Here is a 12,717-nt window from a genome sequence, read left to right as displayed (position 1 = left end):
TGTATTAGAGATGCTCTTATCATAAGGATCTTTCTCGAATGTTGTATTGAAAAAATCTTTCTAGTAGAATATCTCTAACTCAGTAAGTAGAAACTAAACCATTTAGAGATCAACTTTTCACATATAGATTCATGAAATTTAAAATTTTTTTTGGGTGTTGCATTGAAGATGTTCTAAAATTGAGATTCCAAATTGGACCTATAAGACTAGTAGATATTTTCATGAGTTTTTGCATGGGAGATGCACTTGGGAGTTAGGATCCTCCATTGAGTTTGCCCTTAGTATATGTAAAGGTTTGTCCTCAGTCACTATGTCAACATATTATTTTCAATTTCACACACATATTCCATGGGCATCCTATTAGATCACGTGCTAGCACGTGGGAACAAACGACAAGCACTTAAATTTGCTCGTGTGTTTGGTAATTTATTTAAGGGTGGCATTTATATTTACATACAATTCTGTGATTACGAAAAAAAGTCACATCAAATGAAAAGCGGAGATCCGTCGGAGCTATTCTTTACAGCAAATTCAATAATATCTTGGCCGTTCATTCTAGATATTTAATCTAGATCTGGATTTTGATTGGACCGCCTAAAAGAAGACCGTCGGCTCTACTTCTGATGTCGTACCAGTTTATTGGGTCCCACAATTCAGATCCGATTCAAAAGGAAATGGTTTGGGGTTAATTTCGTTTCGGCCCCAACTTCGGACTCACTCCCCGCTTTGACACCCGGCTGTTCGTTTTACTGTCTAGGGATAAAAAATTTCTAATTTTTTCCGAAAATACTCTTAGAAGCTAAGATACATTAAAGACCCCAACATTTCCTTATTTCTTTTCCACTTCATTTCATCTCTCTTTTATCTCATCTCTCGCTTAAAAATATTGTATTTAGTAATTTTTTATGTATTAACTACGATAGTTATTACAAAGACGTTGATACATCAATACAATTTAATAAACACGAAGATTGTCGAATTTCAACTCTTATAGAAACTGGTTGAAAGACCAACTAAACTTCTGGCCTAAAGTCTAACGAAACTACTAGTCTAAAGCCCTTCTTACTAATTGCATAAATAAACTGAAAAGCCTAACTAAACTAATGGTCTAAAGGAAAATTTAAATCCACTCACCATTTTTGTTATATACACTCATATCTAAAGTAATTTTTGTTGAAGTCGAAGGAAGTGTGAGTATGACATGTAAAATTGGTGTGTATAACATTTCATATGGCCTAAATCCTAGTTAGACGACAAACTTAAAGTCCAATTAAACTACTAGCCTATAGCCCAATGAAACTACGCTTGACTAAGGCTATCTAACTACATTTTTTATAATCAAATTCAACAATTCTGAATTTTCTGTAGTGCAGAGTAGATGTACTAACAAGTGGGCTACTTTGAATCTTTTTTTTTGACTTATAGGATCAAAAAGAACTGCTGGACAATTGTTGGAGCTAAAACCATGAATTGGTCAAAAATTAAGATCCAAAAGGAAATTAACCCAATGATTTGCCAGCTTTACAACAAATCGAACGGTCTACAATCACCACCAACAACCCTTGCCTAAAAATATCTTCTATATAAACAAACACTCACTCTGTATCCAAATCGTCTCCTTCTACTTTCTCTCTCTAGGTTTTCATTTCTCTGAGAAATTCTATAGCAGTTTTCTCAGATCTAGGTTTAACGATGGCTCTTATCGTGGAGAAAACCGCTTCCGGCCGTGAATACAAGGTCAAGGATATGTCTCAGGCAGACTTCGGTCGTCTTGAGCTTGAGCTCGCCGAAGTTGAGATGCCTGGTCTCATGTCTTGCCGAACTGAGTTCGGTCCATCTCAACCATTCAAAGGTGCTCGTATCACTGGATCTCTTCACATGACCATCCAAACCGCCGTCCTCATCGAAACCCTAACTGCTCTCGGTGCTGAAGTTCGTTGGTGTTCATGTAACATCTTCTCCACTCAGGATCACGCCGCTGCTGCAATTGCTCGTGACAGCGCCGCCGTGTTCGCGTGGAAAGGTGAGACTCTTCAGGAATACTGGTGGTGTACCGAGAGAGCTCTTGACTGGGGTCCAGGTGGTGGTCCAGATCTGATCGTTGATGATGGAGGTGACGCTACTCTTTTGATCCATGAAGGAGTTAAGGCCGAGGAAGAATATGAGAAGAGTGGAAAGATTCCTGATCCAACTTCAACTGATAATCCCGAGTTCCAGATTGTTCTTCAGATCATTAAAGATGGATTGAAAGAAGATCCCAAGAAGTACCACAAGATGAAGGACAGATTGGTTGGTGTTTCTGAGGAGACTACCACTGGTGTCAAGAGATTGTACCAGATGCAACAGAGCGGAACTTTGTTGTTCCCAGCCATTAATGTCAACGACTCCGTCACCAAGAGCAAGGTAATTTTCTTCACTTATTGGCTAAATGTTAGATCTTGATCTTTTAATTCAATTCAATATCCTTCTGATTTTGATTGTACTATTATTAATTAATGTTTCTGCTTGATTCATGATGAGTGCCTAATTTCAGTTGATCGAATTAATTATTTTAAAAATATTTTGATTAAATCTCAGGAGTTTATATAGTTAACTGAATATTTCATTTAATTAGTTTTGGTATCTGATTTCACTTGCAGATTTCATTACTTCATTTTCCTAAACCCTAAACCCTTTTTATATTGATCTACTTGACCGGATCTGCATAGGCTATAGTTTTTCAGATTAGTCAGATCTGAATCTGAAACCTAGAGATTATTACTTCATTTTCCCATCCAAATCTCATACTACGGTGTTGTTTTATCTCACTGTATGTGTCTGACTTGAATGAATATGGATAGATTGACTTGTTTGAATCTGATCCGTCTGAGTTGGTTGAATCTGATATGCCTGACTCGAATGAATTCAAAAGTAGCCCCACTCGGAGAGTCAAGAGTAGTCAAACATTTCAAATCAGACTTAACAATGTTCTGAATTCTTCATGAGTTTCAGATCTCAAATCAGATTTCTGGTCTGAGTTAGAGAAAAACACACATTACCTATGTCTGATTTATTGTGTCTTTAAGTCATAAACATCTATTCGTTTCATTACTTTACATGATCAACTATTTGTTATCTAGCATTAGATCTCACTTGTTATGCTGATTTGAAAATGCAGTTTGACAACCTTTACGGATGCCGTCACTCTCTCCCTGATGGTCTCATGAGGGCAACTGATGTCATGATTGCCGGGAAGATCGCTCTCGTTGCTGGATACGGAGATGTCGGAAAGGGTTGTGCTGCTGCCCTTAAACAAGCTGGTGCCCAGGTCATTGTTACAGAAATTGACCCCATCTGTGCCCTTCAAGCTCTCATGGAAGGTATCCCAGTACAAACCCTTGACGATGTCGTATCTAAGGTAGATATTTTTGTCACCACCACCGGAAACAAAGACATTATCATGGTTGATGACATGAGGAAGATGAAGAACAACGCCATTGTCTGCAACATTGGTCACTTTGACAATGAGATTGACATGCTTGGTCTTGAGACTTTCCCAGGAGTTAAGAGGATCACAATCAAACCCCAAACAGACCGATGGGTGTTCCCTGATACCAAGACCGGCATCATTATTCTTGCCGAGGGACGTTTGATGAACTTGGGTTGTGCCACTGGTCACCCTAGTTTCGTCATGTCCTGTTCATTCACTAACCAGGTGATCGCTCAGTTGGAATTGTGGAACGAGAGGAAAACCGGCAAGTACGGGAAAGAAGTTTACGTGTTGCCAAAGCATCTAGATGAGAAAGTTGCAGCCCTTCACCTTGGCAAACTTGGAGCTAAGCTCACTAAGCTTTCAAAGGATCAAGCTGACTACATCAGTGTTCCTGTTGAGGGACCATACAAGCCTGCCCACTACAGGTACTGAGAAGACATTGAAGAAAAGAAGGGTTGTTTGATTTTTTTTTCTTGTGAGGTATAAGTTTTTGATTTCTGATAATATGATGAGATCAAATTAGGGTTGTTTGTTGTGCTCATGCCTTTGATGTTTTAGGCAATGAGAGGTTTTTAGTTATTAAACTATTTTTGCTGTTCCCTTCTTTACTTCTAATAAGGTGGTATAACCTTGGGATTTCTAAATTGTGTCTGTAGTAGAAAAGCTTTAGATTTATTTAATGGATGCAGTTATTGGCCAGGGTTTTGCTATTAGTGTTGAATTTGCCCGAACCAATGACAAAAGGATGTGGTTTTGGGTATCCTAAATAATGGTTGGAGAAAACAAAGACTACCTCATTCAAGATTGACTTGGGGGTATTTTGATTTGGAGTCCTAAACTAAACCTACTTCCTTCATCAAAAAATAAAACTAAACCTACTTGCAATTTACCTCCAAACTCCAACCAATACAAATTCTAACCATTCTATCCATCACCATCACTTCTGTCGAGCACCATCACGAAAGAGACTAAGAGCATCTCTAATGGGACACGCCAACAAAACTCTAAAGTCTTTGTCAAGTGTCAAATAAAGATTCTCTTTCCTAAGTGTCAATAGAGAGACACTTAATACATGTCACTCTTAAACTGTTCATACAATGCGAAAGTTAAATCTAACATTTATTGAACGGTCAATAATAGTCCACGACCCTTTCGCAAAATAATAAATGGTCGTGCCCCTTTTGCAAACCCCGGTAATTATGTACGACCCTCTCACAAAATAACCCTAAATTTTAGGGTTTTTTGGGCTTACCCCCTCGTCACTAATTGGTAATTGAGTTTACCCCCCTCAATAATGGGTAATTGAGCTTACCCCCTTGGATTTACTATTAGTGACAAAAACACAAAGGCTATGTTTGGCGTACGTGAAATAATTGCCACTACCACGAACAACTATTCTTCAATATGATTCATATTAGGGATTCTACCTCATTTTATTGTTTGATTTGGTCAGGAATATGATTAGTAAAGATTGATTTTGTTTATATATTATTTACTTTCTGATTTTATTATCAGATACCAAACATATCCTTAGTAGTTTTGACAAAAAATCTAAATTCAAGGGGGTAAGCTCAATTACCAATTACTGAAGGGGGTAAATTCAATTACCATTTAATTGTGAGGGGGTAAGCTAAAAAAACCCTAAATTTTAGAGAGTCTCAAAGAGATACTTTAGTTTTAGAGTTTCTCTCTCTAGACACTTTATAATAAATGTGTCCACCTCATAATAAAGTGTCTAACAAAGTGTGGCCGTTGGTATAGGAAAAACAATTTTTAACAAAGGTAGTGCATTAGAAAGCGAGAGCACTCTTTTTAGAACAGGGAGAGAAAAATACTATTTTCTAAAAATATCTCAGTTTAAACTTTGGTCCCTTCCATTAAACTATTTTCGACCAAAAGATAGAGAAGAGAGAAAAATCATGTTCGACCAAAAATTTGTTTGTCGATCAAAGGGAGAGAAGAGAGATAAACACCCTTAAAACCTTTTCAACCAAAAGAGAGAAAAAAAATCCTAAATCTGTTCGTTTCGATGAAAGAAAGAGAGATAAAGATGGAAACCTAAACCCTATATGACAAACACAACATTCATCTTTATGGAGGGGTTTGTAATACTTGTCATTGCTTAATTTTTACGTAGACTTTTAGGGTTTTAACACTGATTAAAGTAACTTTTAAGATCCATAAAAGAAATTTCGCTTAGCATAAATAAAAATTCATGAATGAAAATATTGAAAGTTTTCATCCAGAACAACTAAAAATTTAAACAAATTTCGACCAGAGTGGATGAAAAAACAGAACGATTTCAGCCGGTTCGGCCGAAATTTATTATTTTTTTCAGCGAACCCGACCGAAGTTTGTCGTCTTTTTCAGCCACGCCGATTGAAATTTGTTGTCTTTTACAGTCGACCCAACCGAAAATCCTTTACGAAACAAAAACGACCTAAAATCCTAAAACGTTTGTTCAACCATAGAGGAAGACAAGAAAATGATTTTTCTTTACTTGAGACATATTATCTTCATTATATATGTCCTTGTTTAAGTCGATGTCCTCGTTTAAGTCGATGGTTTCGTTTACGTCGATGTCTTCGTTTAAGTCGATGGAATCTTCTATCTTGATGTAGGTTGCCTCCTTCATTAATGGTGGTTCCTCATCCATGAGATCATGGGTCATCATTAAAAGATTGAAACTAAAACTATAGTGATGGTAAACTTTGTAAGATTTTCATACTAATGGCGATGTTAATAATAGTGACGATATTAGGGTTGGGTTGTTTAAGTGAGAGAAAATTACACATGAGTAAAATATTATATTTATTATTGATTTTTATTAAAGTCCTTATATTTTAGCACTATTTATTAAACGATCCTTATTACGCCCTCCTTAAACTAATTTAGTAAAGGAAGAGCAAATGCACAAATTGACCTTTCTAACGTACTGCTTTTACTAAATATTGCTCTTCCTATACCAAAGGCCCAAAGTGTCCAATTGGAGATGGTTTTTTAACAAAAACTTCAAAAAGTCGTACGTGACACTTTAAGTGTAAGAGATTGAGTGTCTTATTGGAGATTCTTTAATTGTTTTCTCTTTCATCCTCTCCCTTGTTTCCCTTCCTCTTCCTCTCTAAAAACCCCAACTAATCTCAGATCTGCTGGGGAATGATGAAGACGAAGAGGAAAAACCCTTTGCCTCAACTCAGATCTTTTAAGATTTGAGATAAAATAGATAGAAAGAGAGGGATATGAAGAAAGAAGAAAGAGAAAAACAAAAGATAAAATAGTGGAGAGAGAAAAAGACGGTTGTAGTGGTAGTGGTGGGGGTTGTGGTTGGTTGTCGAAAGTAACAGTGACGATCGAAAGTTGTGGTTGCGGTGAGGTGATTCGAGGAAGAAGAATAAGAGATAAAATAGAATGAGGTTTATTTTTTATTAAAAACCAAGATGACCCAAGTCTTGGTTAACCAAGTTTTTCTTCTTCGGAGATTATTTCAAATGCGCTAAAGCCGCAACCTAACAAAATATAGAAGAACCCCCTCATCAATTGTAGATCCGCATCGAACTTTTGAACGAAACCAAAATACCTGACAAATAGTCATTCTAAAGGTTTCTTGTATACTAAGAAACCATGTAAGAAGATTTAAGTGAGTAACCCAAAGCAAGAGGGGAAAATTGGAAACAAATTCTCCACATTTTAGAATGGAAGAATAAAAACCAAAAATAAAGAGTACCACACTCAGCTTTTGAAACAACATGGTGTATGATTACTTTGTTTCGATTTTAACTAAAATAACCACAGTATATGATTGTTTGGTTTCTGTTTTAACTTGTCAAAGTTCAATTCTTACTGATTAATTCCACATTTCGTAATTTTATTTTCTCTGAATATCATTGTTATAAATTACATCTATTTTGCCCTCTAAAGATGACAAATTTACCAAAATGTCCTCTATCGAGGACCAGATTGACTTCTTTTTTATTTTTCTTCTCATTGGTTAAATATTACAATTGACATTATCTTATCTTTCTACCATTCTCTACAAATGTATTATTGGTATGCCTTCCCTATGTTTCTTAGTCGGAGAAGGATCATTGGCACACGTCTTGGTGACAACCTTTCGTGTGGGGAAAACCTTTTTGATTTCTTATTCCTCCGATCCTTTTTTTTTCACAACCACAACCACTAATTTCTCTCTTTTTCTCAACGATCCTCTATCTCCCTATCCATATAAGAGAGAGAAGAGAAAACCCTCAATCAAAAATTCAGCTGGAGTCCTAATTCGATGGTTTCTCTAGAACTTGATCACGTGTTGTAATGAACCTTCGATTGAATGTACCTGCTTTTCTCTTTCTTTATAAAGAGTGAGCAATAAAGAGAGATGAGAGTGCTGAGATACGGAGAAAGAGAAAGACGAGCATCGAGAGAAAGAAAAATGTTAAGGAGAAGAGATGAGCAAAAAAGACGAAAAGAGAGGTGGTGGGCGACCAATAGTGGTATAAAGTGGAGATGAAGGGGAAGAAAAAAGGAAATGTTTGTGTTTTTGTTTTGTCGTTGTTTTGTTGAAATGTTGTTGGCGGTTTGCGAACGACTTTTTTTCGCAAAGATGAAACATAGACGAGACAAAAGAAGAAAATATACTACCAACGACTTTTGGTTGGAATGGTAAGAGGTATAGTCTTCCACCTTAGAAGTCAAGGGTTCGAAACACGCTGAACAATTCAAAAATAATATATTCGTAAAAAAAAGGCCGCGACTTTGGGGAATAAAGAAAATTCTCTAGGACATAAAGACTTAGTCAACTGAAATTGACTTAAGGGAAATATTCATTTTTTAGTCCAAAAATAAATTTGATAGTTTTTTTAGCCCTTAGTCTTCATCATCTTCAACCCACGTTCACCCACAAATCCCCACCACAATTTTCAGTCACCAACAACATAATTTTTTGCCACCATCATTTCATGTTCTCCTTACGCCCCCTCTCTCTCTCTTTCTCTTTCTCTGTTCCTTTTTATCTCTTACTCTCTCTAAAAACCCCATCAGATTTCGGATATGCCGTTGATTTGCTCAAGGTAAGACTCCATATCTCTCTCTCTCTCTTCAACATCTCTTTCTGCCTACTTGCTGATTTCAATCCTATTCGTTTCATTTGTTTTTACAGGATAGGCCAGAAAGACCAATAACAAGTGAGGTCTCGTTGATAAATCCGAAAATTGTATTAATTTCACCATTGTAGGCTTGGTGTTAAGAGAAAAGGTCGTGCAAGTAGTGGAACAGGAAGAAAAACAAAAGAGAAGCCAGTGAAATGTCCTAATAAACCTAAAAGACCTGCTAGTGCTTTCTTCCTTTTTCATGTAAAGATTAATATGATGTTTTTCCTTTGATTTTCAATTCAATTTATTTTTAGGCTAAAAAGTATCAAATTTATTTTTGAACTAAAAAAAAAATATTTTCCTTAAGTTAATCTCAGTTGATTAAGTCTTTATGCTCCGCTGATTTTTCTATATACCCCTAGCCGAAAAAAATACAAAAGTTAGGGAAAAAAAGATCAGGGGCGAGAATAGAAGCCGGATGATCTTTTGGAACCAAAGTTGTCATGGGAAAAACCCTTCATTACGTTTCATTTCAGCAGACAATCCATGGCCCAGGGGTGGCAATTTGGCCCGAACCGGCGGTTTTTTTCCCAAACCCGCCCCTAATGGGACGGGTTTTACCGCCCCGTTAATTAAACGGTTCGGGTTTGGTATGAAGTTAAAAAAACTAATCGGGTTCGGGGCGGGTTTGGTATTAAATAGTAAACTCCGCCCCGAACCGATTAGTATGTTTTATTTTAAATATTTGTTTTATTTAAGGTTATGTTTCTAAAACTTTAATCTTATATTATCAATTTAATTATTTTATGTTTTATATTATTAAGTAGTTGTAGTGTTTATGATTGATAAACTCAAAGTCTTACAAAGTTGTGTTAACAATTGTTATGTTACTTCAAACTAAAATAACTTTTGTGAAACAAAATACATTGAACCCGACCCGACCCGACTCGTTTTATATTAAACGGGGCGGGGCGGGTCGGTAATGGTTTAGCAATTTTTAATTGGGACGGTTATGGTAATTGAATATCCACCCCGATTAATTATTGGGACGGTTATGGTAAAACCCGTTTACTAACGGGACGGAGTTGGAAAGGGGATGAACCGGCCCAAACCCGCCCCGTTGACATCCCTATCCATGGGCGCCCCATTAGATCACGTGCTAGCTCGTGGGATCAGATCGGACGGTTCATAATCACCACCAACAACCCTTGCCTAAAAATATCTTCTATATAAACAAACACACACTCTGTATCCAAATCGTCTCCTTCTACTTTCTCTCTTTAGGTTTTCATTTCTCTGAGAAATTCTATAGCAGTTTTCTCTGATCTAGGTTTAACGATGGCTCTTATCGTCGAGAAAACCGCTTCCGGCCGTGAATACAAGGTCAAGGATATGTCTCAGGCTGACTTCGGTCGTCTTGAGCTTGAGCTCGCCGAAGTTGAGATGCCTGGTCTCATGTCTTGCCGTACTGAGTTCGGTCCATCTCAACCATTCAAAGGTGCTCGTATCACTGGATCTCTTCACATGACCATCCAAACCGCCGTCCTCATCGAAACCCTAACTGCTCTCGGTGCTGAAGTTCGTTGGTGTTCATGTAACATCTTCTCCACTCAGGATCACGCCGCCGCTGCAATTGCTCGTGACAGCGCCGCCGTGTTCGCGTGGAAAGGTGAGACTCTCCAGGAATACTGGTGGTGTACTGAGAGAGCTCTTGATTGGGGTCCAGGTGGTGGTCCAGATCTGATCGTTGATGATGGAGGTGACGCTACTCTTTTGATCCATGAAGGAGTTAAGGCCGAGGAAGAATATGAGAAGAGTGGAAAGATTCCTGATCCAACTTCAACTGATAATCCTGAGTTTCAGATTGTTCTTCAGATCATTAAAGATGGATTGAAGGAAGATCCTAAGAAGTATCACAAGATGAAGGACAGATTGGTTGGTGTTTCTGAGGAGACTACCACTGGTGTCAAGAGATTGTACCAGATGCAACAGAGTGGAACTTTGTTGTTCCCAGCCATCAATGTTAACGACTCCGTCACCAAGAGCAAGGTAATTTTCTTCTTTCAGTTTAATAACGTCCGATCTGATTTGATTCATACTTATGAATTTGAATTATGCTAGTACTGATGTTTAAGCTTGATTCACAATAGATTTCTAATTTCATTTGATCATATTACTCTCAATTCTCAAATCTAGGGTTTTATGGTGATGTCAATGTTTTTCTCAGTTGATATGATACAGTCGTAGTTAATGCTGCAGATATCGCTTCTAAGCCAGATCTGAGTAGGTTATAAGTTTTCTGTTCAGTCAGATCTGGATCTGGAACGTACAAATTATTTACTATTAGTTTTGTATCTAAAGTCTCATTGTATGGTTGTGTTTTTTTCATTTCTAAGTCAGATCTAGATCTGGAACATACAAATTATTTATTAGTTTTGTTTGGATTGTTATGTGTGGCTTGTCTGTATCGTTATCTCAGACGATTCCAAATCAGGCTAATTAGATGCCCCGGTTTCATAGCATGAGAAAGAAAAAACAAAAGCAGTTAATTTCTTACCACTTGTAATATAATGCCTTGGATATCTGTATTTGCATTACCTCATCCAAACAAATAATTTGTTTTGCTAGCGTCATATCTAACTTGTTATAATGATTTGAAAATGCAGTTTGACAACCTTTACGGATGTCGTCACTCTCTCCCTGATGGTCTCATGAGGGCAACTGATGTCATGATTGCCGGTAAGATCGCTCTCGTTGCTGGATACGGAGATGTCGGAAAGGGTTGTGCTGCTGCCCTTAAACAAGCTGGTGCCCAGGTCATTGTTACAGAAATTGACCCCATCTGTGCCCTTCAAGCTCTCATGGAAGGTATCCCAGTTCAAACCCTTGACGATGTTGTATCTAAGGTAGATATTTTTGTCACCACCACCGGAAACAAAGACATTATCATGGTTGATGACATGAGGAAGATGAAGAACAACGCCATTGTCTGCAACATTGGTCACTTTGACAATGAGATTGACATGCTTGGTCTTGAGACTTTCCCAGGAGTTAAGAGGATCACAATCAAACCCCAAACAGACCGATGGGTGTTCCCTGATACCAAGACCGGCATCATTATTCTTGCCGAGGGACGTTTGATGAACTTGGGTTGTGCCACTGGTCACCCTAGTTTTGTTATGTCTTGTTCATTCACTAACCAGGTGATCGCTCAGTTGGAATTGTGGAACGAGAGGAAAACCGGCAAGTACGGGAAAGAAGTTTACGTGTTGCCAAAGCATCTAGACGAGAAAGTTGCAGCCCTTCACCTTGGCAAACTAGGAGCTAAGCTCACTAAGCTCTCAAAGGATCAAGCTGACTACATCAGTGTTCCTGTCGAGGGACCATACAAGCCTGCTCACTACAGGTACTGAGAGGACAAAAGAAGAAGAATGGTGGTTTTATTTTGATTATTAGAATTGTTTGTTGAGGTCATGCCTTTTATGTTCTAGGCAATGAGAGGGTCTATTTTGAACTTATTTTGCTGTTCTCTTTTACTTTATGATAATATGGTGGCCGAGCCTCGGGTGTTCTTAATGTGTCTTTGGATTTTGTTAATGGATTCCAATTTGGCCCTGGTTTGCCATATACATTTGTGTTTTAATCTGAAGAGAAATGTCTTTTGTTTATGTTTGAAATGTTGTGTTTAGATTTTTGTTCAGACCATCAGGACTATTAAACAGGTTTGGATAGTAGCCACTAGCCAAAACAAACTTGTAATATCTCATTATTAATGCTGGGAAAGAAGTTTGGGAATGTGAAAATGTTAATGGAACACCCGGATGTTTTGAGTTCGACTCATTAGTGTTTGCCCAACATAGCTCGCTTAAAAATGCCCTTCAGTCCAGCATAGCTTGCTTAAATCCTAGTGGTATAGTCACACTAAGATTTCAAAAGGTTTCTGGTGGGCCTAGAAGGTTACCCTAAATAGGTCTACACCCGCAAGTGCACGGGTGTCAAGTTGTAATAATATCCGGTAAGACCGGTTCGTTCCTCAGAGACTAAGTCGAATTTTGATTCTAATCTTAAAACTATTAGGTTTTCAAGGAATGGTTTTGATAATATTTTTCAAATAATAAAAAGATAAACAATAGTTGAAATCGAAATAATTCTAAGGTGATA

At 37.6% G+C, this 12,717-nt stretch overlaps 2 protein-coding genes across 2 annotated transcripts; both read left to right on the top strand.

The window, feature by feature from the left end:
• The first annotated feature begins 1,613 nt into the window (after window positions 1-1,613).
• LOC147542626 (adenosylhomocysteinase) lies at window positions 1,614-4,171 on the top strand. The gene is made up of 2 exons (XM_086632815.1): window positions 1,614-2,403; window positions 3,158-4,171. The coding sequence occupies exons 1-2, from the start codon at window positions 1,693-1,695 to the stop codon at window positions 3,902-3,904; spliced, it is 1,458 nt and encodes a 485-aa protein (XP_086488941.1). The 5' UTR covers window positions 1,614-1,692; the 3' UTR covers window positions 3,905-4,171.
• Window positions 4,172-9,817: 5,646 nt separating this feature from the next.
• On the top strand, window positions 9,818-12,233 carry LOC147542625 (adenosylhomocysteinase). The gene is made up of 2 exons (XM_086632814.1): window positions 9,818-10,605; window positions 11,223-12,233. The coding sequence occupies exons 1-2, from the start codon at window positions 9,895-9,897 to the stop codon at window positions 11,967-11,969; spliced, it is 1,458 nt and encodes a 485-aa protein (XP_086488940.1). The 5' UTR covers window positions 9,818-9,894; the 3' UTR covers window positions 11,970-12,233.
• The last annotated feature ends 484 nt before the right edge of the window (window positions 12,234-12,717 follow it).

The sequence above is a fragment of the Eschscholzia californica genome, unplaced genomic scaffold (assembly GCF_041429995.1).
Source record: "Eschscholzia californica isolate CP2 unplaced genomic scaffold, dmEscCali1.0.p SCAF_4, whole genome shotgun sequence".
NCBI classification, from domain to species: Eukaryota; Viridiplantae; Streptophyta; class Magnoliopsida; order Ranunculales; family Papaveraceae; genus Eschscholzia; species Eschscholzia californica.
The sequence above is the reverse complement of the archived record's forward strand: the minus strand, read 5'-3'. Positions and strand labels throughout refer to the sequence as shown.

What these genes read in the sequence shown, in the direction of transcription:
- LOC147542626 (XM_086632815.1), top strand. Translation starts at nt 1,693, where the DNA reads ATGGCTCTTATCGTGGAGAAAACCGCTTCCGGCCGTGAATACAAGGTC. An exon ending in ACTCCGTCACCAAGAGCAAG is followed by an intron (nt 2,404 to 3,157) that starts GTAATTTTCTTC and finishes TTGAAAATGCAG; the next exon opens with TTTGACAACCTTTACGGATG.
- LOC147542625 (XM_086632814.1), top strand. Translation starts at nt 9,895, where the DNA reads ATGGCTCTTATCGTCGAGAAAACCGCTTCCGGCCGTGAATACAAGGTC. An exon ending in ACTCCGTCACCAAGAGCAAG is followed by an intron (nt 10,606 to 11,222) that starts GTAATTTTCTTC and finishes TTGAAAATGCAG; the next exon opens with TTTGACAACCTTTACGGATG.